Below are 25,022 nucleotides of genomic sequence, written 5' to 3' on the forward strand. Positions count from 1 at the left end.
TATATATGTATATATAATGATATGATAATATGTATAGTTGCTTTCGCGCGTTTCCCCTCGGCCGGTGAGAAGGATAGTTCCGCTCCTGGGCAAAAGGAGAATGCGTGGAAAGTCATGCCATGCCATGAGCGTCTGAGGTAATTGGCGGTTGCGTGATGATATAAAGAGGGCGACGCTGCGCTTCCGAGGCTCTGGCTGTGGGAAGGTTTGAGGAGCGGCAGGTAAGGAGCTTGCCTGTGTGGGGGGGACGGAGTGCGAGTGTGTGTAGGAGTGTGATAGTGAAGGAGTGGGAGTGTGTAGGAGTATGAATGTGTGGGAATGGGAGTGTGTGTGTGTGTGAAGGAGTGTATGAGTGTGAGTGAAGGAGTGTGAGTATGAATGAGGGTGTGAGTGTAGGAGTGAGTGAATATGTGTAGGAGTGAGTGATGGAGTGTGAATATGTGTGAGTGAGGGAATGTGAGTGTAGGTGAAGAAGTGTGAGTGAAGGAGTGTGTGTAGGTGTGTGAGTGTGTGAGTGTAGGTGAATGAGGGTGTGAGTGAGTGAAGGAGTGAATATGTGTAGGAGTGTGAGTGAGGGAGTGTGAATATGTGTGAGTGAGGGAATGTGAGTGTAGGTGTGCGAGTGTGAGTGTGTGAGTGTAGGTGAAGGAGTGCAAGTGAAGGAGTGTGTGTAGGAGTGTGAGTGTGAGTGTAGGTGAAGGAGTGCGAGTGAAGGAGTGTGTGTAGGAGTGTGAGTCTGAGTGTGTGTGTGTGAGGGAGTGTGAGTGTGAGTGTAGGTGAAGGAGTGTGAGTGAAGGAGTGAGTGTGAGTGTGGGAGTGTGAGTGTAGGTGAAGGAGTGTGTGTAGGTGTGTGAGTGTAGGTGAAGGAGTGTGTGTAGGTGTGTGAGTGTGTGAGTGTAGGTGAAGGAGTGCGAGTGAAGGAGTGTGGGAGTGTGAGTGTAGGTGAAGGAGTGTGTGTAGGAGTGTGTGCCTGAATGTGTGTGTGTGAGGGAGCTAGAGAGGCTCTGATTCTGCCCCTGACCAGGCATAATCCTGGTTTGCATGAACCTCGCTCTCTCACTCCATTTTGCAACCACCATGCCCCATTCTACTGTCCCTGCTTAGCCCCTCTCCCAGTTGCCCGTGGAACTCTTCACCCTCTTTTCCCCTCTCCTGACCCCCTCCACTCTTTTGCTTTGCCTTTGGTACAAGGGCTGTTAGTTGTGGATTGCCTGCTTTCCCCCTTGTCTTGTGTGGGGTACTTGTCTTGTGTGGGGTCATGCCCAAAGATTATAGAGGAGCTCCTCTATAATCATTGGTCTTGCCTCACAGATGTGAGGCATTTCGTGGAATATTTGCACTTTCTGTGTGATCAAATTTTATTTTGTAGGGGGAAAAAAACATTAATTCCTCATGAAGTATGTGAAATCATAAGAGGGAAGTTAGGCTAGATGCACAGAGTCTCTTGCCCAGACAGAGTATGTGAATCGAGGACCAGAGGGTATAGGTTTAAGAAGAAAGGGGAGAAGATTTAATAGGAACCTGTGGAGTAACTTTATTCCACACAAAGGGTGGTGGGTGTATGGAACAAGTGGCCAGAGGAGGTAGTTGAGGCTGGGACTATCCCTATGTTTAAGAAACAGGAGGTACATGGATAGGTCGGGTTTGGATGGATCTGAATCTGATGCTTGACTCGTCTAGTTGGGGCATGTTGGCTGGAGTGGGCAAGTCGGGTTGAAGGGCCTGTTTCCACACTGTATCACTTTAAATGTTAATGTGGTCCAAACTGGAAATTCTAAATGTGTAGGAAGGAACTGCAGATGCTGGTTTACACTGAAGATGGACACAAAATGCTGGAGTAATTCAGTGGGACAAAATGAGGACCCAGGTGTCTATTAGGACATGCTGAGAGTGTGTTATGTTAAACGTTGATGAATCCGGAGCTCCCCCCAAAAAAGTAGCAAAAATTGTATATAAAAGGAATTATGTTGAAACATTGGTCAGATGTTGCATCAAGTTCTACTTGCTCCACTTTAGGAAAGTTCTTGAGAGAGTACAGAAAATATTTACTTGAGTAATTTGAGGTTTTGAGGGTTTTGCCTCCAATGTTAAGCCTGGGCTTTGTGTTGCCAACAAAGTAAAGATTTGGTGTGTACAAAAATGATTTTAATAAGTGTGAATAGAAGGAAGCTGTTTCCATAGGAAGAAGGTTGAAGGATTAGTGGTGCTCAAATTTAATGTCAAATGCATCAGTAAAGACATTTTATTTTGCATTTAAAAAAAAAAAGCTTATAATGGCAACTTGTTGACTAATGAGTAAAACCAATTGTCCGGGCCTTTCAGAAAAGAGAAAAGACAATGCAGATGCTGGAATTTTGAGCTTAGAACAAATTGCTGGAGGAACTTGATGGGTCCAGCAGCATCTGTGGAGGGAAAAGGGCAGATCGTGTTTTGGGTTGTGGCCCTTCAGGACTGAAATGTTGCCTGTCTAGTTCACTTGGATTCAGAAGGCACTGTAGAGGCTGCAATCTTGGGACCTACTGCACTTTAGGAAGGCTATGGATGTTTATAAGAGTACAGAAAATATGTATGAATGTAATTTGAGATGTGGACAGTTTATGAGCTTTCTTTTTCCCCTACTACAATTGGTCTGCAGAAGGGTACTGGCCTGAAATGTCAGCTATACATTCCTTCCACGTATGCTGCCTAATCCACTGAATTACTCCAGCATTTTGTTTATTTTTCCCATCGCAGACTTGCTGCGTTCCTCTTGCAGTTCATTGTTTCCACAAAAAAAAATTGGATGAGCAGACAATATTTTTGTTACAAGGAAATGAGGTTGACTGGGCTGGTGAACTCGCTAGACCAAATCACATTTTGTGCTGTTGAAACTCTACACTTTGACTGGTGTGCTATTTTGCACTTGCACAATAGACAATAACATCAAATTATCTGAGTGGTGTGTGTCTTTTGTAAACTGTTGGTTTGGTGGCGTAACAGACTTGCCTGAGCCAAGATTGTGGGTTTGCTCACTGAGCTGAGGCAAGTGTGTTATTTATGCTGATCTAAGGCACTGCTTAATTGTCATGGTACTTTGTTTTGAATAATATGTTGAAGTAAGATACTATTTGCCCAAGGAAGTGGTGCAGAATACAAGATTTGCATTGTATAATGCCTTTCGTGGTGTCCCATGTGCCTTGTGGTCCACTCATGGAGTCACTGTTGCATGGTACATGACAAGAAATTAACATCGCTTGTTTGAGGGTACACAAAAATGCTGGAGAAACTCAGCGTGTCTGAAGAAGGGTTTCGGCCCGAAACGTTGCCTATCTCCATCACTTGTTCGAGGATGTGTCTGAGAGTAGGTTCCTCTGAGTACTCGTATCCGCAGTAAAACAAAATATTTTTTTTTAATGGTAGACCTAAGAATAATTTTGAAGTTATCCGGGCTTTGTTTTAACTGGGCTCAGAGGACACCTCGGGCCTCGAATCAGCAACTTCATCCTGAGACTTCAGCCCAACGTTGTCTGACACCATCAGTTTGCAAATATTACTGCACTATTGTAGGTCTCCATTTGACAAGTTGTACTAAGTACTGGTTTACGAAGATAGACACAAAATACTGGAGTAACTCGGTGGGACAGGCAAAATCTCTCGGTGATGTTTTGGGTCGAGCCCCTTCTTCAAACTCATTTTGTGTCTATCTTCTGTTTAAACCAGCATCTGCAGTTCCTCCATACACACTGGGTTACAAATGCCTGACTTGTGGACACCCATTCAAATGAAAGAATAATTGGGAGACTGCAGGATAAATTTTCTGGCTGCTGTGTGCCATGGGTATGGAGCATTTTTGTTTGTCTTTTCACCCAAACCTTTTTGTCGTCCGCCCCCACCCTTCCGCCCCTTCCCCCCCACCCTCCCCAATGCTGCAATAGTTGGGGACTGGGTGGAGCTGAGCAGTCGCTCACTCAGCGAGTCCATGATTGCTTGGAGGTTACCTTTACCGTGTCTGCTTGCTCTCCCATCGCAGCAGTTTCTGTGACCAACTCCTGTACTCCTTGTTTGTTGACTTGCGACCAGCTCACTTTATGAACTGTGTGCGGGAAGGGAACCCTGTCATAATCTGGGGATTCCCTGTTCTTGTCTGCAATCCTGTGGGCAAAAGATCCCAAGATGCCATTTTGGAAAGGCATATTGGAGTTACCCTTGCCTTTATTTAACATTCACATATCACCATGGGTTACCTAATCCTTCATGCATTAGTGTTTGTGGGAACTTGCTGCAGACAAACGGTTTATATTCCTGTGACTGGGACAGCACAGTGGCACAGTTAGTAAGAGTTCACAGCACTCGAGTCCTGGGTTTAATCGTGACTTGTAGGTTCACTCTGTAACCTCTAATTTCCTTCCACACCACAAAGACGTGGGTTGGTAGGTTAATTGGCCACTGTAAATGTTCCCAAGTGTGTAGGTGAGTATTAGAATCTTGGAAAGTGAGAGCATGGGAAGAATAAATTATTGAATGTAGAATTAGTATAAATGGGCTGAATGACCTGTTATGCTGTATCTGTCTGACTGCATGCTTCAGTTAGTGTGTTGTGCTTTAGGGCACAGAATCAAGTACACAGGACAAGAGATAAGAAGTCCCTTGTGCCAATAGGTAGGGAGCATTTCACGACATTCGTTGATTGTTGAGAGTGCCATTTCAGGGCACCACAATGTTTGGGACACAGCAATGTCATGTAAATGAAAGTAGTCATGTTTAGTATTTTGTTGCTAATATCCTTTGCATGCATTGACTGCTTGAAGTCTGCAATTCATGGACATCACCAGTTGCAGGGTGTCTTCTCTGGTGATGCTGTGCCAGGCAGGTATTGTAGCCAACTTTAGCTTATGCTTGTTTTGGGGGGCTAGTCCCCTTCAGTTTTCTCTTCAGCATATAAAGAGCATGCTCAATTGGGTTCAGATCGGGTGATTGACTTGGCCACTCAAGAATTTACCATTTTTACCATACCACTGCCGGCCAATGAATTTTGAGGCATTTGTTTGAACTTGAGCAGATGGGATGTGTCTATACACATCGGAATTCATTATGCTACCACCATACATGCCCAGGCCATTACACCCCCGTCGTGTTTCACAGATGAGGTGGTATGCTGTGGATCTTGGCCAGTTCAGTCTCTCCTCCATACTTTGCTCTTGCCATCACTCTGATATAAGTTGATCTTTGTCTCGTCTGTCCACAACACCTTTTTCCAGAACTGTGGTTGCTCTTTTAAGTACTTCTTGGCAAACTGTAACCCGACCATCCTATTTTTGCGGCTAACCAGTGGTTTGCATCTTGCAGTGTAGCCTCTGTATTTCTGTTCATGAAGTCTTCTGCGGACAGTGGTCATTGACAAATCCACACCTGACTCCTGAAGAGTGTTTCTGATCTGTCGGACAGGTGTGTGGGGCTTTTTCTTTATTATAGAGGAGGCCTTCCTTGGCCTGCCAGTCCCTTTGTGATTAGTAATCTCACCAGTGCTCTCTTTCTTCTTAATGATGTTCAAAACAATTGATTTTGATAAGCCTAAGGTTTGGCTGATGTCTCAACAGTTTATTCTTGTTTCTCAGTCTCATAATGGCTTCTTTAACTTTCATTGGCACAACTTTGGTCCTCGTGTTGATAAACAGCAATAAAATTTTCCAAGATGATGGAAAGACTGGAGGAAAGACTAGGTGCTGAGAGCTCTCTTATACCTGCATTTAGGAGGCATTTAAACACACCTGAGCAATTACAAACACCTGTGAAGCCATTATGGTGCCCTGAAATGTGGGGACTATGCGTAATAACAGCTGTAATTTCTACAAGGTGAAACCAAAATGTATAAAAATACCCTTTAATAAAATCTGACAATGTGCACTTTAAACACATGTGATTTTTTTTCTATTACAAATCTCAAATTGTGGAGTACAGAGGCAAATAAATAAGTGGCGGGTCTTTGGCCCAAACATTATGGAGAGCACTGTAGTAGCTGATGTTTTGCTAAGAAATTTTAAACCCATTCAATCGCAATGGGCAGGGTGAAGTACAGTCTGGTGCAAATGTACATCCCTGAAGAGGGCCTCCTTTGGCTGTGCTGGTACAGATAGTGTACATGGTTCTTTCTTTGTAGAAGCTATCTCTTGGTTAACATACATTTGGGACCAGTGAAGTTTGACAGGCAGAGCTTGTGCCTGGACATTGGTGAAAGTACGAGCCATTGGGTTGCTGCTAAGCCTACGGTTCTCTCTCGAAGGTGTCTAAAGAAGGGTCTCGGCCCAAAACGTCACCTATTCCTTTTCTCAAGAGATACCACCTGACCCGCTGAGTTACTCCAGCATTTAGTGTCTATCTTCAGTGTCTGATGCACGTTGGTGTCCCTTGTAATCTGATGTGTGATGGCACAGTGCCGCAGAGCACCAGAGACCCGGGTTTGATCCTGACTGGGAGTGTTGTCAGTACAGAGTTTGTACATTCTCCCTGTGACCATGTGGGTTTTCTCCGAGTGTTCCCACACTACAAAGATGTACAGGTTTGCAGGTTCATTGACTCTGGTAAAATGATGATCTGTCCCTAGTGCTAGTGTATGGGGATCACTGGTCGGCATGGTCTCGGTGGGCTGAAGGGCCTATTTCCACACTGTCTTTAAAGTGTGAGACCATAGACCACATGTAGCTGCGATGTATCTAAGGATTACAGCGCGCTGTGCCTCCTCGATGGGTTCCTGCTGGAAACTCCTCGTCAAGTCGTGTAGGTGGACGGCGAGTTGGTCAAACAGACTAGCCCAGAACCCAAACCCACAAATAATGCATTTGGTACCTTTTTTTTGGATTTGCAGCATTCACAATATTTCTCTTTTATATTGAAATATTTTTATGTGCTTTAGAGATGGTGAAGTCAAACAGTGTGGCGTAGCTGTCTGCTAGAGCTTTCTCAGACAGGAATTCTGACCCTGTCACACTTAATGGGGAAAACAAATGTTGAGGTCCCAGAGGACTGGAGAACAGCTAACGTTGTTCCTTTGTTTAAGAAGGGACGTCAAGAGAATCCAGAGAATTATAAGCCAGTGAGCTTCACAACTGTATTAGGGAAGCTGTTTGGGAGGATTCCTCAGGTAGGATTACTCCCATTTGGAAGGGAATAGGCTAATTAGGGATAGCGTTGTTGTCTACATGAATTTCAGTAAGGCATTTGATAAAGTTCCAGAGTAGCCTACTGGAGCAAAGAAACGTTAAGTTGGAAGCAACCATGCCAAGACGGGCAGCTGGGCGTGCTGGGTTACCAACAACCCCACAGAGGAGCTGAGAGCAGGCCTTCTGTGAGCTGAATGCTGCATTGATTGAACCTTGTTAAAACCCAAAGCTTGGGCCTGTACAGTTGGCTTGGCAGCAGCCTTCGATGATTAGAGTGGTGGTTTAGAAGCGGCTTGAGAAGTCTCCTTCGCTACTTAAGGCAAGTGGTTTTCACCACTACGATATGGTAGCTGCACATCCTTCCTCTGTAAGATCCAAGGCCTGACGGGGTGTCCTTTAGATCCCAGCCATTTGCATCCGACAGAGACCTTTTTAACATCTGCGGTCAGGCGCATAAACACATGAAATAGGGTTATGGTGAAGGTTTACCTGTAAAGGTACTAATGCCGTCACTATTACAGTATCGACAGCCTCTTGTGGAGGGCTCTATGAATACCTGTACTACTGGCATTGGATGAAGTAGAGTGAGAGTATACAAATGTGGGAGGTAAATGCAAGTGTAACTAGCGTTGTGTGGCCTGCTTCTCTGCTGTAGGATTCTATAAATCTAGAAGACGACCCTCTTTCTGACCCGAAACAACGCCTATTCCTTCTCTCCAGAGATGCTGTCTGGCCTGCTGAGTTACTCCAGCTTTTTGTGTCTATCTTCGGTTTAAACCAGCATCTGCACAAATTGCTTGTTCTTGGGTTAAGAAATATTTCAGCAATGAGCAAGCCAAAAGTCATTGATCTTTTTGTTCCTTTTGAAAGAGAGAGCTGTCTATTTTCGACTGGCTTTGTTAATGAGATAGATAGTGGTTAACCTTAGTGGTTAGGTACTGGTTGAGCAATTCCACATTCTGCATTTGAAGCTGTCTGCATTCTCTGGGGCAATGACTCGAGGCGGGGTGGATCTTTAAAACTCTGTAGCCAGGCTGATTTTACATTTTGGAGAGCAAAATATTGTTTGCCCACTGGCAGTGCCAGACAGGAATGGGTTAGGATGTTGAAAGGCCAGAGATACCAGAAGTTGCATGTATGGTTAAGCAGTTGCAGATTCGACCATTACTTCCTCTTCCTCGGCTTGAATGGATCCTGGATCACTGTCTGTGAATTGCTCTTCTCCATGCTATACATTGCTACATTGGAGGCACTGTACATGTTATATGTTATTTTGGCAATAGTGTGATATGGGCGAGGTAATATGATATGTTTGTTTCTTTAACAATCAAGCATTTAAATTGGCACTCATTAAATTAGTTTTCTGACAGTTGGTCAATGCACAGACGTGTATCTTTGCATTGTAATTTAATGATGGAAGCTTGGTTTCTTGGTCCTCCAATATATTCCAAATGGAATTTAAACTGGAGGTGGTGGAGGGATGACTTAAGCCAGAAAGGGTTATTGAGAAGAAAGAGCTACTTTAAATGTAGTTGCATCTGGTTGGGTAACTATAGTTGGGTGGAGATTATTCCATGCTTTAATTGTGCGGGGGAAGAACGAATTGCTGTAGACATCTGTCTTTGTAGTTGGGATCACAAATTGGATCGAATGCCCTCGTCTGCTCCTAATTGGTTTGGGTTTGGTGTAGGTCTTGTAGTCTATGTCGAGCTGACCATTTAACATTTTGTAAAAACGGGTCAAACGGTAAGCTTCATGTCTGCCTTGGAGAGGGTTCCACCCCAGAGAATTCAGAAGTTTGGTGACACTCGCTTCTCTCTCATAATAATAATAAATTTTATTTAATGGGTGCTTTTCAGACATCTCAAGGACACCTTGCATAGTAATCGGAATAAAAACATTTAATCGGAATAAAACAAGTAATAAAGACATCACAGAGACACAAATTAAAAACAGAATTCAATCCAAAAACAGAAAATCAAAAACACAGTGTGAAGTACTAATAGATGTTGGTAACAAATCGAGCTGCCTGTCTTTGAACACGTTCGATGGAAGAAATGTTTTTATTTGTGTATGGGTCCCATGCTGCAACTGCGTAGTCCAAATGAGGTCTAACGAGGGTGAAGTATAGCTTCTCCTTGAAAGAAGTTGAACAATGATGAAAGTTGAGCAGTTGCAGATTCGATCGCCACTTCCTCTTCCTCGGCTTGAATGGATCCTGGGTCACTGTCTCTGAATTGCTGTCCTCCATGCAATGTGGGGCAGCTTGCTACATTGGAGGCACTGTACATGTTGTATGTTATTTTGCCAATAGTGTGATATGGGCAAGTTAATATGATATGTTTGTTTCTTTAACAGTCAAACATTTAAGTTGTCACTCATAAAATTAGTTTTTTATCAGTTGGTCAGTGCACAAATGTGTATCTTTGCAATGTAGTTTAATGATGGAACCTTGCCCATTGTTCATTCTGAGTTTCTGCCGATTTGAGTCAAAATTGGATCCTTGTGTCTGGGCACTTTATTGTTTTTCAGCACTGTTTGGAAAATGAATGAGAAAGTTGTGCAGTGCTTTAATAAGACATGGCATCCCTAATTCAAATAGGAGATTATAAAATAGTCTGGTCAGTAACTTGGCCTTAAATGTGATAAGTGCCACGCATTTACAGAAATAGGATTTTCTGTCGTATCACACTTTCGTCATCCTTAACAGTCGCCTGCCTAGTCTAGTTCTTGTTGCACTGCTGACTCCTTTGGGAGAGCGCCAGAGAGATTCTGAGAGGGTGGCATGATAATTGTATTTGTGTGTGTGTGTGTATTTTAAAATTCTAATCTAAAGTTGTCGAAACCTTTTCTTGGCTCTTTACACCACGTTTTCTGTTTGTCTTGTTGTTGTATTGGCTTCCAGTTTAAACAATGTCATATGAAAATTAAAACACATCACTGATTTCTGGTAATCCGAAATGCAAAAAAATCCTAGTCAGACTCAGCAGGTCTGATGGCATTTATGGAATAACAGATGGCTGTTTCAGATCTGAGACGCTTCATCAGATCTGAATGTCTCGTTCCTATCGTCACATCCCTTTATGTTCTTGCTCCTATTTATCTCAAACTTGCAACCCCTTGCGTTGGTGCAATTCTGCTTCTTGATGAGACCCAGCATTATTTGACTCCTAGACTCTGGGAGTTTCCTGAACCAGAGAATAATTCAAATCGACACCTTATTTATGAAAGGGCATTTGGGATGAGCGTGGAAATCACAGGCTCGTGAGTGTTGCATCAGCGATAGAGAACTAGTTGTTACATTTTGAGGGATATTGATGTACGTTTACTTGCAAATCAGGATTGATTGGGTGGGCAAGAGGGACTGCAGATGCTGCTTTACAAAAAGAGATGCCAAGTGCTTGAGTAACTTAGTGTGTCAAGTAGCATCTCTGGAGAATTTGGATAGGCGACGTTAACCCTAACCCTTCAGACTGGGTGGAGTTGGTGTGGGCATGGACTTGCGATAGTTTGTGAGGTGGAAATGTCTTGCAATAGTTCTTCAGGTGGGTACTAAAATTCAAGGCAATACTGTAGAAATGCCTTGCATGAGATTCAGTAAGGCACTTCATGTCAAAGATCCTATAGCGGAACAAGATGGACAACTCCTGCTAAATGCAATGGGCTGATGTGTAGTACGCAACGGAACAGAACGTGGGCCTTTTTATTCATCCATTGCCGTAACCCGACCCGCAGTGTAATCAACGTTGCGGGGGAACACTTTGTGTTAATAAATTAAAATTCTGAAAATGAGGAGACTATTTTTACCAACGAACTTTGATTTTTACGAGTATGTTTCCGTAACCGGCTTCCGTCTCCGCACTAGTATCTTTGCTCCGCTATGGGATCTTTGGTGCAGAGACGGAAGCCGGTTACGGATATGGGGCCTTAAGTTACCCATGAATCTGCCCATGACCGTACTACGTCTTTTTAGTTGAGTGGACTATCTTGCTCTCTGTAGGATCTTTGCTTCACGTCCTCTATGACAGGCACAAAGAATTTGAGGCCCGCTGCAAAATTGGCTTGATGAAAGGAGGCAGAGTGCAGTGATAGCTGGGTATCTTTCTGACTGGAGATCTGTAACGAGTGGTGTACCACGGGGAATGATGCTGGGACCACTTGGATGGGAATGTAGGTGGTCTGATTAGTAATTTTTTAGAATAAGGGCAGATCAAATTTAATACAGGCAAGTGTGGAGCAATATACTTGGCAGTCACATTCTAGTATGACGTAGGGTAAACAGCAGGGGCCTTGGGAGTGTTGATGTACAGTGAGTCCTTAGGGATGCAGGGTCAAGCTCCCAGAAAGTGATGACATGGGGATTGGGAGGTGCAGAAGGCTTTTGCTATGCTTGCCTTCACAGGCTGAGACATTGAGAGTAAGAGTTGCACTGTCATGCTGTAACTGTATAAAACATTGGTTGGATCGCATTTGGAACGTCGTGAATAGTTGTGGTTGCCGCACCATGGGAAGCATGTGGTAGCACAAGCTCAGAAGCAGTCCCCCAGTCCTCACCTTCCACCCCACTAGTCGTCACATACAACAAATAGTCCTCCATCATTTCCGCCACCTCCAACATGACCCCACTACTCGCCACATCTTCCCATCTCCCCCCCCCCCCGTCTGCTTTCCACAAAGACCGCTCCCTTGCAACCGCAGGAGATGCTACACTCGTCGCTTTACCTCCCCCCTCAACTCCATTCAAGGACCCAAGCAGTCGTTCCAGGTGCGACAGAGGTTCACCTGCACCTCCTCCAACCTCATCTATTGCATCCGCTGCTCTAGCTGTCAGCTGATCTACATCGGTGGGACCAAGCGTAGGCTTGGCGATCGTCTCGCCGAACACCTCCGCTCGGTCCACAATAACCAACCTGATCTCCCTGTGGCTCAGCACTTCAACTCCCCCTCCCATTCCAAATCCGACCTTTCTGTCCTGGGCCTCCTCCATGGCCAGAGTGAGCACCACCAGAAATTGGAGGAGGAGCGCCTCATATTCCGCTTGGGCAGTCTGCACCCTAGCGGCATAAACATTGAATTCTCCAATTTCCGGTAGCCCTTGCTGTCTCATCCCCTTCCCAGCTCTCCCTCGGCCCTTGGGCTCCTCCTCTTCCTTTCCTCCTTTGCAGGTTAATTGTCTTCTGTAAAAGATACAAGACAGAATTAATGTTTAAGAAGGAACTGCAGATGCTGGAAAATTGAAGGTAGACAAAATACTGGAGCAACTCAGCGGGTGCGACAGCATCTATGGAGCGAAGGAAATGGGCAACGTTTACGGCCGAAACCCTTCTTCAGACTTAATCTATCTGAAGATATAATTAATGTAGGGTGATCATTGGTTCACACAGACTCGGTGGGAGAAGGGTCTGTTTCTATGCTGTATCTCTATTCTAAACTAAAGCACATGGCCCTATCTTAGTTTGAAACTTGATGTTGGGTTCCGCCTTGTTTCTTTGAGGTGAGGGGTTAGGAGAGTAATGAAAAAGCAGTAGATTCTGTGAGAAGCAGGGGTGTTCACTCCAGTGCTCTGTCCAATAGTTAATAATTGACTACTTCAATTTTAAAAACCCCCCAAAAAACCTGGTCTTGATCCTGCAAACTGAAATGTGATATTCCTGTGCACAAATTAGCTGCAGTATTTCCTGTCCTACAGCAATGAATAAAGACCAGGTCCATATTCAGTTTTAAAGAGTTTTAGGATGTCCTGAGGTCGTGATGCTGGAGCCATTTTTGTTTCTATCAATATCTTGCCCAACGTGCTGCTTTTGTGCTATTTTCCAATTGGCAAGACGGAAAATAAAATAAGAAAAAAAAAGCAGTTGCTGATCTCCCAGGCTTTTGGCTGCCCAGTGCGATCTATTCAAATTACTGCATCTGATCCTTTGCTGTAACCCAACCCCACTGACCTGGAAAATATGGTGAGGCCCTGCTTGCTGTGAATTGTGTGTGCTGGCTTCCCTCCATGTTTAGCTGCTTGCTAAAGATTCAACCGTGAAACCAGACAGAGCTCTTGTGTTATTTGCTGAAAATATACTCCTCAGTGAAGATTGTGCCCGGTTTTACCTCTGGAGGGAGCAGTGTATCATGGCAGTGTTTGTTTGTCTTGTATTGGGACATGTGGATCAAATAACCAGAGTGGAGTTGTGATCTGCCCAGTGATTTAATGCCCCTGGTGGGAGGGAGCATGGAATTACAGCTTGGCTGTTCACAAATGACCTTTCATCATTTCTAAATATGGACACAGCATTAAATGGATTAATTTGTTTACTCTGATTTCCTTTTGATGTAAACTTCTTGCCAAGGAAAACAAATCAATAAATGGCAAGTCAATTTAAAAAAAAATTGCTAATGCTTGTAGTTTAGGTCAGTTTGGCTTCTGGCATAGCAAACAAAATGCCATGAAAGGTTGTGCTACTTATAGGCCAGGTGTCTGCTTTTGGGCCTAATGTGGAGCTAACCTTTTAATGCTTCAGCCCCCTCCCTAATATGTCCACACATCAACCTGAAGCTTACTACACCAACCATGGCAATGGAGTGGTCCATTCCTGAGCTCTGACATTGGGTGCACCAACAGAATCTCTTGCTGAGAGGTGGTTACTTCTGTTTTTATTAATCCTTTTTAGAAAAAAAAATGTAAACACCCCTGCATTGTAGAAATATGTTGTTGCCCACTCTTTTTTGTAAACTCAGCACAAACGCTCAACTGAAGGGGAGGTTCAAACGGATACAATATGGATGTGCAATGCAGAATTGAATCAATAATAGAAATGCGAAATTGAGGTATGGGGCATGAGCTGAAAGATGGGACTAACAGGGTAGCTCTTAAACAACAATGCAAGATGACCACTGGTGTGCTGTATCATGCTCTTCTGTGCTTTTATAATTTTGTTCTTGCAGCTGTCATTTATGACAAGTAATTTGATAGCCATACACAACGTTCTGGAGGAACCAACAATTCCGAATCCATCAAGGCACAACCCACTGCCCCACAAATAACATGAATATTTGCACACCTTGAATGGTCACTGGCTGAATGCTGTTGGCAACCTGTTGGTAACCTGCTACAATTTGCCAAGTGTTATAGAAAATATCAAAACAGAAAGAGGATTCAGCACATTTTGACTATTCGAGTTCTTTGAATAACCTGCTATCTTTCCCCATCGTAAAATAAGGCAGTTTCCATGAAAAAGTTAAAAAGAGCCATATTTAAGAGAGAGTTAGATAGAGCTCTCTGGGCTAGTGGAGTCGAGGGATATGGGGAGAAGGCAGGCACGGGTTATTGATATGGGACGATCAGCCATGATCACAATGAATGGCGGTGCTGGCTCGAAGGGCCGAATGGCCTCCTCCGGCACCTATTTCTATGTCTATCTATTTTGGGGTAAATTGTAATAACTTGCTCTGTAAAAGTGTTCTATCTTGCTGTTGAGGCCTGTCCTCCTAACTGTATACCACTAGAAGTAGTTTTTCCTTATTTACTCTTAAGTCATGTTGTCAAATGCTTTTGACCATCTTTATTCGCCTTGGGAATGGGAACACTAACCCTTCTTCCCTCCATAATCGTAAAAGGGCAAGGGACCAAATTGCTATTGTAGCCTCAAATGCCACCCTTAAGTGTGTTGGCCACAATTAAACAAAGAGTATGCTCCAGCTAAGGCCTCATCAACATTGTCCCAGCGTGTACTGCTAGCCCTACTAAACGTATGAACTGTTTCTGCTGTCCTACAGGCAACTACACCTAAGACGATGACTGACATGCTTGATAACCACCAAGAGAGCTGGGACTCTCTGGTCTGCATGGTGGACAAGTACCGTAAGCAAACGGGCAACGATGTCGTCCTCCTCACTGCTTACCGGCCCAAGCTGCAGTCTAACCTCGCCTACGCTGTCCACGGGACGGGGACCCTCTCGGACGCCACCAAGCACTACCTGGACGATATAGCAGTTTTCCACAAGACCTCCGCCTACACCAGCAGCACCGTGCTGGAGCGGGGGGGCAGCGGGAAAGCGGCAAAGGAGGAGGACACGTGCAGCGCTGAGGACTCCTTCTCCAAGAGCTACCCGTCCATTTACGGCAAGGGGGGCTTGCCCGCTGACAGTCTGAGCCCGATGGAACTGAGAGCAGAGGCAGAATGTGACTCCGGAGTGGCAGAGAGCGATGAGAGAACGACTTCGGAAACCGAGAGAGAAGTGGACAGATGTAACTTAAATGATTCTTCAGGTAAAGAACTCCACCGCCACAGTCAACTGTTGTGTTTGTATTGCAACATGAAAAGATATTTATACTGGTATAAATGTTAACTTTTTTGCAGATTAAGAAAAAAAAATTTCAATGAGAACAACTCGCAAATTTCTGTTGGAAACGTATTAATTGGTTTTTGGTCAAATTTTTGACAATGAGACTAGATAGGATTTTTCCTCTATGTTTTTCATTTTGATTTTCGGTATTGTCGACAACTATGAAATGCATTTTAATCCCCAGGAAGAGTATTAATTTAGTTCAGGATTGGAGGAAACTACATGAAGTTGATGCAGCAGGTTGAGCTGCTGCCTCAAGGTGTCAGAGACTTTGGCTCAATCCTAACCTCTGCTGCTGACTGTGTGGAGTTTGCATGTTCTCCCTGTAATCCCCTGGATTTCCTCCGGGTGTTCCTGTTTCCTCCCACGTGCGGTTTGCAGGTTAATTGGCCTATCTACAAAATTGCCTGTAATGTGTAACCCTGTCCCACGGTACAAGTTCATTCCAAGAGCTCTCCCGAGTTTAAAAAAAAAATCAAACTCGTGGTAAGCACGGAGAATGAACGTAGCTGGTACGTCGGAGCTCGGGGACGTCTCTTAGCGGCTCATAACGCTAACGTCAGGTACTCGGGAAGACTCGCTAACGGCAGGTAAGCACGGGAAGACGCGTGAAGATTTTTCAACATGTTGAAAAATGTCCACGAGAGCCCCGAGTACCGAAGAGCGGAACGCAGAATAGTCCGAAGATAGACGCAAAATGCTGCAGTAACTCGGCATCTCCGGATAGAAGGAATGGGTGACGTTTCGGGTCGAGACTAGACTATTCTTCTGGGAGTAGTCCAGTCACTCCCACTCCCTCCTATTTCTCAATGCTTTTCCGATTTAATTTTAACGACCTTCATTTTCTTTCTATACAGCGCTGGATGTTGTGTGTCTGCTTGTGTTAAACTGACCGACCAGTTGTGAATTCAGATTTGATCCAGATTTCCCATTCATAAAGCAAATCCCCCAAATAAGCGGAATGATATCATACTGCTAGTACATGCATACAGTACAGTTTCCAGTGTCGTTTGCAGTAACTGATCCACAGGGTCTATTTTTCCTGAGGTGCTAGCATCCTGTCTGTACTGAATTGGATTTCCTTGATGAGAGATGTGATGTAAACTGCATAACACTGGGTCATCTTTCAATAGACTCTGATGAACTTGGGAATAAGCTGCACCAGCTTGCATGCCCTTTTCACACGAGCCAGATTTAAATAAAGGCACTTTAAGCTGTCCCTGACCAACCATGTGCCTGCTGCTCTCCCACCGCCCCCAACCTTCCCAACTTGCTAAAAGGTCACGTCCCAGAATATCCTTTCTAATTAATAATATTCCTTGTTCACTTCCCAGTAAGTCTGCAGTTTTTCAGATTCAGATTCAAACTTGATTGTCATTGTGCAGTGTACAGTACAGAGGCAACGGAATGCAGTAACGGCAGTAAATTCCCCACTAATCGTCTTGTACTAGACAAATACAAATCCATTAGACCATAAAATGCAGGAACTGAAGTTGGCTGTGAAATTGAGCCTGTTCTGCATTCAATAAGGTCATGATCTGACATTCTCTCAGTCCACTCTCCTGCCCTTCCCCTCCCCCCTCCCCAACAATTATCCTTGATTCCCTAATTAAATATCTCCTTCTAAATGATTACAAGTTCATTCTTAGTACCCACGTGTACCTGAAGACCACCCACAGCTCTGTGGCAAGGAGTTCTAAAGACCTGCAACCTTTTAAGAGAGATTCTTCCTCATCTTTTGTCTTTAGTGGGTTCCAACTTATTCTGAGACCCTGTCCTCTAGTTCAGAACTCTCCTGTGACAGGAAATACCCTCGCAACATTCACCCTGTCCAGCTGCCTCCAAGGGGCACACGTTCTTCTTAACTCAGTAGTGTGTCGGTAGTTTAACCTTACTGCCCTGACACCGTGTCACTAAGTTCTGTCTCTCCTTCTTGTACTCTGTGTCTCATCCATGTTCGTGATTCTGCCCACCACAGTGGTGTTGTGTGTAAACCTGCATTAAAGTTGTCAATCGTTCATCTTCACATTTAAGTTGCCATAACCCTCTTCCGTTGGCTGTACCCCTAATTTGTTGATGTCCATACTCTTTGAAGGCTGTTGACATCACATTGTGCTAATTTGATTTCTCTTTTCCCCTCCTTCTCCAGCTATTTTCACGATGGACGAAGAATCGACCAGTCAGGATTGTGAGCCCTTCTTTGAATCTGATTTGGATGGTGAGAGCACAGATGGTAAGTCTCCAGGGCAAACTGCAAACTATGTAGAATGGGGTAAAGGCCAAATGGGTAGGAGAGAGCTGTGTTTACTCTGGGTAATGTTGCTTGCAGTGGCTCACTGGTCCCCTCCCATGCACTTCAAAAATTGGTTTGAGAGCAGGATAGCACAGTGGTAGAGCTGCTGCCTTCCATCGCCAGAGACCTGGCTTTGATTCCGACTAAGGGTGCTGTGTGTATGTTCAAGAAGGAATGCAGATGCTGGAAAATCGAAGGTGGACAAATTTGCTGGAGGAACTCAGCGGGTACGGCAGATTCTATGGAGCGAAGGAAATAAGCAACGTTTCGGGCCAGTAACCCTTCTTCAGACCGTCTGAAGACCTGTGTTTATGTTCTCCTTGCGGCTGCTTGTGTTTTCTCCGGATGCCTCTGTTTGTTTCCACTTTCCAAAGGCTGTCCGGTTTGTAGGCTAATTGGCTTCTGCAAATTGTCCCCGGTGTGTAGGATGGAACCTGTGTACGAGTGGTCATTGATTAGAGCGGACTCTATAGACTTTAGGGATTCATTGCAGAAATGGGCTTTTCAGCCCACCGAATCTGTGCCTAGCAGGTTTCACCTCATAAACTAACACTTTCCTGCGCACACTAGCGACTACTTGCCATTTTATAAAAGCCAATTAAACCTACAAACCTGCATGTCTTTGGAGTGTGCGATGAAACCGGAGGAAACTCACACAGTCGCGGGGAGAATGTACCAGCTTCATACAGACAGCACCCATAGTCGGGGTCATAGCCAGGTCTCTAGTCCAGTAATGCAGCAACTCTACCGCTGTGCTGCCCTGTGAGTACATAGTTAGTACTCGGTGGGCCGAAGGGCGTTATCTCTAAACACTTCCAATGGGTAAATATGCATACGGGTAGAGTTGAGATGCGTTTGACTCGTACACAGTAAACAATGTACCACGTACCTGAATGCGGTGTTGTGCATCTCAGAGTAGTGCAGTATCTTGTGGCTAATGGATGCCTTTCATTTCTCCCCTTCCTTTCTCTCTCTTTCCCCCTCCTCTCCCCTCCCTCTGCCCATGCCTTGCAGATGGCAGTTTGAGTGAAGAACTTCCAGTCCGTCCACAATCTCTATCTCAAACAATGTGTCATCAGTATGCCAAGTCCTTGCCCATGTCTGTGCCCATCTGGGGATTCAAGGACCTGAAGCCAAAGAAGTTTCACGATGGGGATAATGAAGAACGGGTAAGATGCATATTCTCTCTCGCTCTCTCACTCTCTCGCGCTCTCTCTCGCTCTAAATGTAAATAAGTTGGTGTACATATAGCGGCTAGTGTACATATGGTGTACATATAGCTGCTAAATTTGTATAAGATAATTACAAACAGTTGAATAAGGGGTGGGAATTAATAAGCTTTGGCTTCTTCCTGCTCCTACAAGATACATTTAATTGTCGCATGTGCCAGATGGCACTGTGAAATGAAATTCCCATACAGCCATACAATAAAAATAAAGAACACAACACACTATAGAATTTGACATAAAACATCCCCACACAGCAGAATCAAAGTTTCCCACTGTGTGGGAAGGCACCAAAGTCAGTCTCTTCCTCCACTGTTCCTCGTGGTCAGGGCCTCCCCAAGCCCTCCGTAGTTGCAGCTACGGGCGGCCCGATGTCCAGGACCGCTCGCCGTGGTGATACAAAACAATACTTTTGTTTTGGTTTTTTTGTATGCTGTTTCACACTTGCTTTTTATTCTTTTATTCTGTTCGAAATAAATAATAATTTAAAAAAAAATAAAAAAAATTAAAATGTCATTAGTAAAACTGACCATCAAATGGACATTAAGCAGTATGGCCTTTTTGGAAAGGGTGTGGAATATATACACTGCAAGATATTTCGGTGCAATGTCCAAAAGGCTGGGGGGGGGTGGGGGGGGTTGATGAGCTTGTAGCAGGACTAGTTGGAAAATACTTGAGCATGAAGCCAGTAAAGATTTGTAGGGCCAAATGGCCTCTTTCTAACGTGCAACCACTGTGACTCTAAGGTCTTCCTGCCCAATCCCAATCCAACTGATACAGTTGTCTTATCAATTGATCCCAATGGAATCAAGGGACCATGTAGCTCTTCCAAATTCAGGGCAATCGGCAATGGGAAACAGTAGTGCCTACACTTCAAGTGTGAAGAACATCCCTTGCATCTCAACCAATCAAGTTAGTGAGTGAAAAGATTGAATTGTACCTGGAGTTCAACACTTAACTTTCCCAATTAGTCGCTGCTGGTTCAATTTTGGCACAATTTGCAAAGGAAAGCATACTTCCCTACCTCACCAGGGACTAACTTTACTGTACCATTCTACTGTTTGTTTTTGTTTTTCTTAAAATAGTGTTTTTTTCCTTTTTCCTTCCTCCCACAATATGTAATATGTAAAAGAATATGTGATTCTGTTCCATTCTGGTTGTAGTTTGTTGTTTGTTTTTTGCACAAAGACCGCGTGCATTGCCACTTTTCATTTCACTGCACACCTCGCATGTGTATGTGACAAATAAACCCTCTCCAAGACAGACGTGAAGCTCACCGTTTGACCTGTTTTTACAAAATGTTAAATGGTCAGCTCGACATAGACTACAAGACCTACACCAAACCCAAACCAATTAGGAGCAGACGAGGGCATTCGATCCAATTTGTGATCCCAGCTACAAAGACAGATGTGTACAGCAATTCGTTCTTCCCCCGCACAATTAAAGCATGGAATAATCTCCACCCAACTATAGTTACCCAACCAGATGCAACTAAATTTAAAGTAGCTCTTTCTTCCCAAGAACTCTTTCTGGCTTAAGCCCTCCCTTCACCACCTCCAGTTTAAATTCCATTTGGAATATTTTGAAGGACCAAGAACTTGACTTGACAAATGGAATTCAGGGAAATGAAATGTCTTTGTAGCTTTTTCGGAATACCGAACTCGCTTATTGTCACTGACTTTGGGTGCAGTGAATTCTATGAGGATCCTGGCTGATATTCTTGCCACTGGCTTGTGACTGACTACCTTTTCCTTCCTGCCCCCAGTTGCCTTCGCCGGACTTGGACAAGATTGCCGCCAGCATGAAAGCCTTGACCATGAGCGTGACGGACGGCACCGAGATGTTTGGCGACCTACCTCGACCTCGACTCAACACTGGCGACTTTCAGAAGCCCTATCGGAAGTATTAAAAGCACTTTTCGATCCCTCCTTCCCTCCCTCCCTCCATCCGAGCCCCGTCACCCCCAAAACGGCCTCAACACCACCCAACACTACAGAGATGCTTCCTATGAAGCAAGATCTTACTGGCCAGAAGCCTGTGGCAATCCATGTAGCACTACATGTAGCATTTAAGGTTGTGAATGACAAGACTGGTTCGAGTTGATTCTAACTTTTTTTTTGCGCTGAAGGAAAAGTATAAACTTTATAGTATATTTCTGATAAAAAGCATTATTCCACAAATCTACCTTTGTCCTGACTTGTAGGTCTTTCTCCTTTTTCAATGACCGCCCACAGCTTTTAAACAGCCTAACTGGCCCCCTTCACTGTGCTCGAGCAAAAATCTTGAAAGCTGGTTGAGGCTGGAGATCCAACTGGAGGGAATCTATTTGAAACCTTGGTCGTTCATTCTATCGAAGACCAGAATTTAAACTTTTTATCTCCTTTTGAAGGGAGGGTATAATCTCCTTGCATGGAATATCAAGCACCCACTGTACAGTCCCCTTTTCCCCCTCAAATCGCCCCTCCGTAACCTTGTCGGTGAAGTTTCATGCTGTGCTGACACATGTGTAGTCAGCAGCCTGCATTAGTTCAGGTAGGAACAGGATCCTTCAAACACTATATTACTGCGTGCTGCCCCTGCTGCCAACTGAGAATATAACCCTGTCATATTTTTCAGAACCACATTTCAAGGATCTGATCATTTCTGGAAGAAATTATGGAATTTGCATACTTGATAATGTTTTTTTTTTTCCTTTTTAAGTGTTTATTTTTAAACTACATACTTCCCCCAGAAATACGTAAAATCCAAGCAACTCCTGAAATAAGATTCATTTTGTTATGGCGGTGAGAGGGACTTGTTTTTCTGGTTAATCTGAGATAAATAAAAGTGTTCCCGGTGTCCCGATTTGGCATCGATCCTTCCGTTACATCTCTTGCGGTTCTTTGCCTCTTTATTCAGCATCTTTTGATGGCGCCTCCTTCAGGTGACCTGATAAAACGTGTGCAAGTGGATTGTCAAATGGATGCCATCAGCTGGCTTTGCCTTGGAGACTGCCGTGTTGGTTCTGTGCTACCTTGTGCATATATATATATATATATATATGGTCACCCAGCTTCTTTTGAGACTTGTCTCGCAGCAGATATCTTGGGTACGGTGGAACTGTACTGCTCCATTCTCTGCAGCCCAGTCCCATGAACACAAAGTGATTCCAATTGGAATCCAATGTGGATTCGAGGAGCCCGCAGCATTAGATCAGTGGTGCACGCTTTAGTGCCCGTGTTTAATTTAAAATGGAGGACATTTTATGGCCTTTAGCCGTTGACTTTATCGTGCATGGCGATGCGTGCCATGCACGATTCTTGTCGAAAGTAACTGGCCCGCTGCTCAATGCCAGCACAGTTTGGCTGGGAATTGTCAACTGCAGCATGAGGGGCCTGTTCCATCTTGCTTAAGATGCTGCCTTTGCACAAGTTGCCATAGGAACTGAATGCTGCTTGTTCCTGTCTTAAAATTATAAAGAAAGCTCTCGTCTCCTTTCAAACGACTCCAGACCCCTCCAACGGTCGCTGCAGCCTATCTTTTTGTTTTGTTTTTAAAAAAAAAAAAAACTCTTTTTCTGCTCCCAGCTGAAGAAAGGCTTTGCGATGCAAATGTCGAGTTGATTTCCCTTTCTGTTTGCCTGGCTTGTTGGCTGACCTTGCACAGTGTGTTGCGGCCACCTGTTTATAAACCTAAATGGCTTGTGTGATGCCTTTTTTTAAATTTGTGGTTTGGGAGCTTTTGCATGTGTTATTTTTTCTTTCCCTTGTTTCACTTCAGGCTGGCTACAGTGGTGTTATTATGCTGGCTGGTGTCGGTGAAAGTTGTAGACGATCGGGTTAGCCTCGCCGGAGTGGTAGCGTTCGGCGCCACCGTTTCGGCACCTTGTTGCTAATTCAAGCGACCGTCTCACCCATAACCCCTACAACCAGGTAGAGAGCAGGAGATTGAGGGTAAAAACAAAAACTGCGATCATTAACAAAGTAGACGGTAAATGATTACAAAAGTCTCGAAATGCATTCTACTGGTTTAGCTACAGGTTTATTATTGCTATATGCTTAATTGAGATGAAAGTTTAGATGAATTAAGATTAGTCACCAGCTGGTTATTTTTACTTTGGGCATAGAAAAATTCATGACACAATTTATAGGGGACAACAGAAAACTACATTTATATTAAACGGGAGGACAATCAAAAACCGGTGCCGAAACGACGCAACCAAAAAGTACCTGTCCCTAGCCTCGTCCCCTCCATTCTGTTGTTGCCTCTGCCTTCTCCAGAACCAGCCTTGTTGCCATCCAGTCGGTCTCTAGACAGGGGATGGAGGAATAGCAACCATGTTTCCGTTTTGTTAAATGGTCATATCAGAATGCATTGGATGTTGTCAAAGGTAGACACATAGCTGGAGTAACTCAGTGGACGAGGCAGCATCTATGGAGAGAAGGAATGGGTGACGTTTCGGGTCGAGACCCTTCTTCAGACTGAAGACCTCTCGACCCGAAACGTCGCCTGTTCCTTCTCTCCATAGATGCTGCCCCGCCCGCCGAGTTACTCCAGCATTTTGCGTCTACCTTTGGATTTTATCCAGCATCTGCAGTCATTTCTCACACGTTGGGTGTTGTCAATATCTCGATCACATCCCACCAGTGAAGGTGGATTCTTTACTCTTTTGTATTTCATCACCGGATCAGACAATTGACCATCTGATAAAACATCTTTTAGTAAGACTGGCGTGCTCTTGAGCTAGATGCACAAATTCTGAATGGAGTTCTTGTTGCGTGTGAGCACACCGCACCGTTGACTTGCTGCAGCTGTTCCTGGACATCAGTTTGGATTCCAGTTCCCACATTGGGAGAGCATCCAAGGAAATTTAATTCCAGCATTAAATTTTTTTTTATTTTTTTTTTATTTTTTTTTATTTTGTGCCAAGCTCTTCGACTGTGGCTGCCTTCTCTCCAGCCTCTTGCCTGGGTGATCGAGAGGTGGGGGCTGTGAGATGAGCGTGGCAGTTCATGTTACAATTTTCCTTGCTGTTCACGTTCAGAGTTTCCATATCGGCCACACTTGGCCAATCCTCCTTTGTAGAGAGGAATGTGCAAACCGTGACTGATGGATCTCCGAATATGACTGATTTAGGCCCTGATTGGGAAGAGTGTGCTTGGAAGATTTAGCGCCTTTCCACAAAACACTGCCATTCCCTGCTAGGGCAGAGATGGGAAAGACATTTGCGCCTAGTTCAGTTGGCACATCCTTCGTACCACCCTGCAGTCACCCATACGGGTTTCATTGATGTGATGCCTTTCTACTGTGGGATGGGCTGATGTGATTGCAGGCACTTGGCATTCATGCAGTTGGGATTTGCCTTCACAGATGGAGTCTGGCTGCTCCCACGGGTTTATGCAACGCTGTTTCACACAAGGCTCGCCTCCCTCTCCCCGCCGACTGAGCATCTTTGCCCGGTGCAGCCTCCCAGTTTCATTCTGCAGCTCGAATCCCTCTGCGATTCCTGCCTCGTAAGCCCACATCTGCTGTCGGCTCCAGCCAGCTGTGAAGTGGGGCCGTGGGTAGTTGCACTCCAGTGGAAACACGAGTGGAGTCGGGTCTGTTCTGGCTGCACATGTTGGAGGGAGGCAAGGAATATGAAACTAGAACAGCTAGTCTTGCTCTGCACTTCTGAAGCCCAGTTTCTGTTTAAAAGCTGTGTGAAATCCCTCTCAAAATTCTGTTTTGGCCAAAAATTTTGCTTAATCCTTAAAACAACGCCTTATAAAAAAAACAAAACATTTAATTGGCTGTTATTAAGCACCTAGAAGGAGAAACACTTATTTTTTTTCTCTCATTGAGGGGGGTGGGGGAAAGATTTGGGCTGATATCTAAAGGCTCCATTACAGTATAAGGGGTTCACTGTTTGTTATAAAATGGCAATCTATCTATTTTAAAATGTAGGCCTCTGGCAATTGAGCTCCTGGTGAAAAATAAAGTTCTACTGTGATCTCTCTTCCCCCTTTTTGTTTTTAAATTAATTCCTGCAGTGTTATACTTTAGCTGACCAGT

The 25,022-nt window shown here is 44.4% G+C and overlaps 1 protein-coding gene across 2 annotated transcripts; it reads left to right on the forward strand.

Annotated features, from left to right (window-relative positions):
* On the forward strand, positions 1-24,977 carry akt1s1 (AKT1 substrate 1 (proline-rich)). Of its 2 annotated transcripts, none has more exons than XM_055663283.1 (5): positions 1-137; positions 14,901-15,393; positions 17,620-17,703; positions 18,778-18,932; positions 20,755-24,977. In XM_055663283.1, the coding sequence occupies exons 2-5, from the start codon at positions 14,919-14,921 to the stop codon at positions 20,896-20,898; spliced, it is 858 nt and encodes a 285-aa protein (XP_055519258.1). In that variant the 5' UTR covers positions 1-137; positions 14,901-14,918; the 3' UTR covers positions 20,899-24,977. The 2 variants fall into 2 exon arrangements, with proteins under 2 accessions (XP_055519258.1, XP_055519257.1); XM_055663282.1 differs by having other exon boundaries at positions 61-221.
* Positions 24,978-25,022: the final 45 nt, after the last annotated feature.

The sequence above is a fragment of the Leucoraja erinacea genome, chromosome 37 (assembly GCF_028641065.1).
Source record: "Leucoraja erinacea ecotype New England chromosome 37, Leri_hhj_1, whole genome shotgun sequence".
In the NCBI taxonomy this organism is placed as follows: Eukaryota; Metazoa; Chordata; class Chondrichthyes; order Rajiformes; family Rajidae; genus Leucoraja; species Leucoraja erinaceus.

Excerpts from the sequence above, each read along its gene's own strand:
- akt1s1 (XM_055663283.1), top strand. The coding sequence starts at position 14,919 with ATGACTGACATGCTTGATAACCACCAAGAGAGCTGGGACTCTCTGGTC. Across the intron at positions 15,394-17,619 it reads TAACTTAAATGATTCTTCAG|CTATTTTCACGATGGACGAA; the intron begins GTAAAGAACTCC and ends CTCCTTCTCCAG. Across the intron at positions 17,704-18,777 it reads GGATGGTGAGAGCACAGATG|ATGGCAGTTTGAGTGAAGAA; the intron begins GTAAGTCTCCAG and ends CATGCCTTGCAG.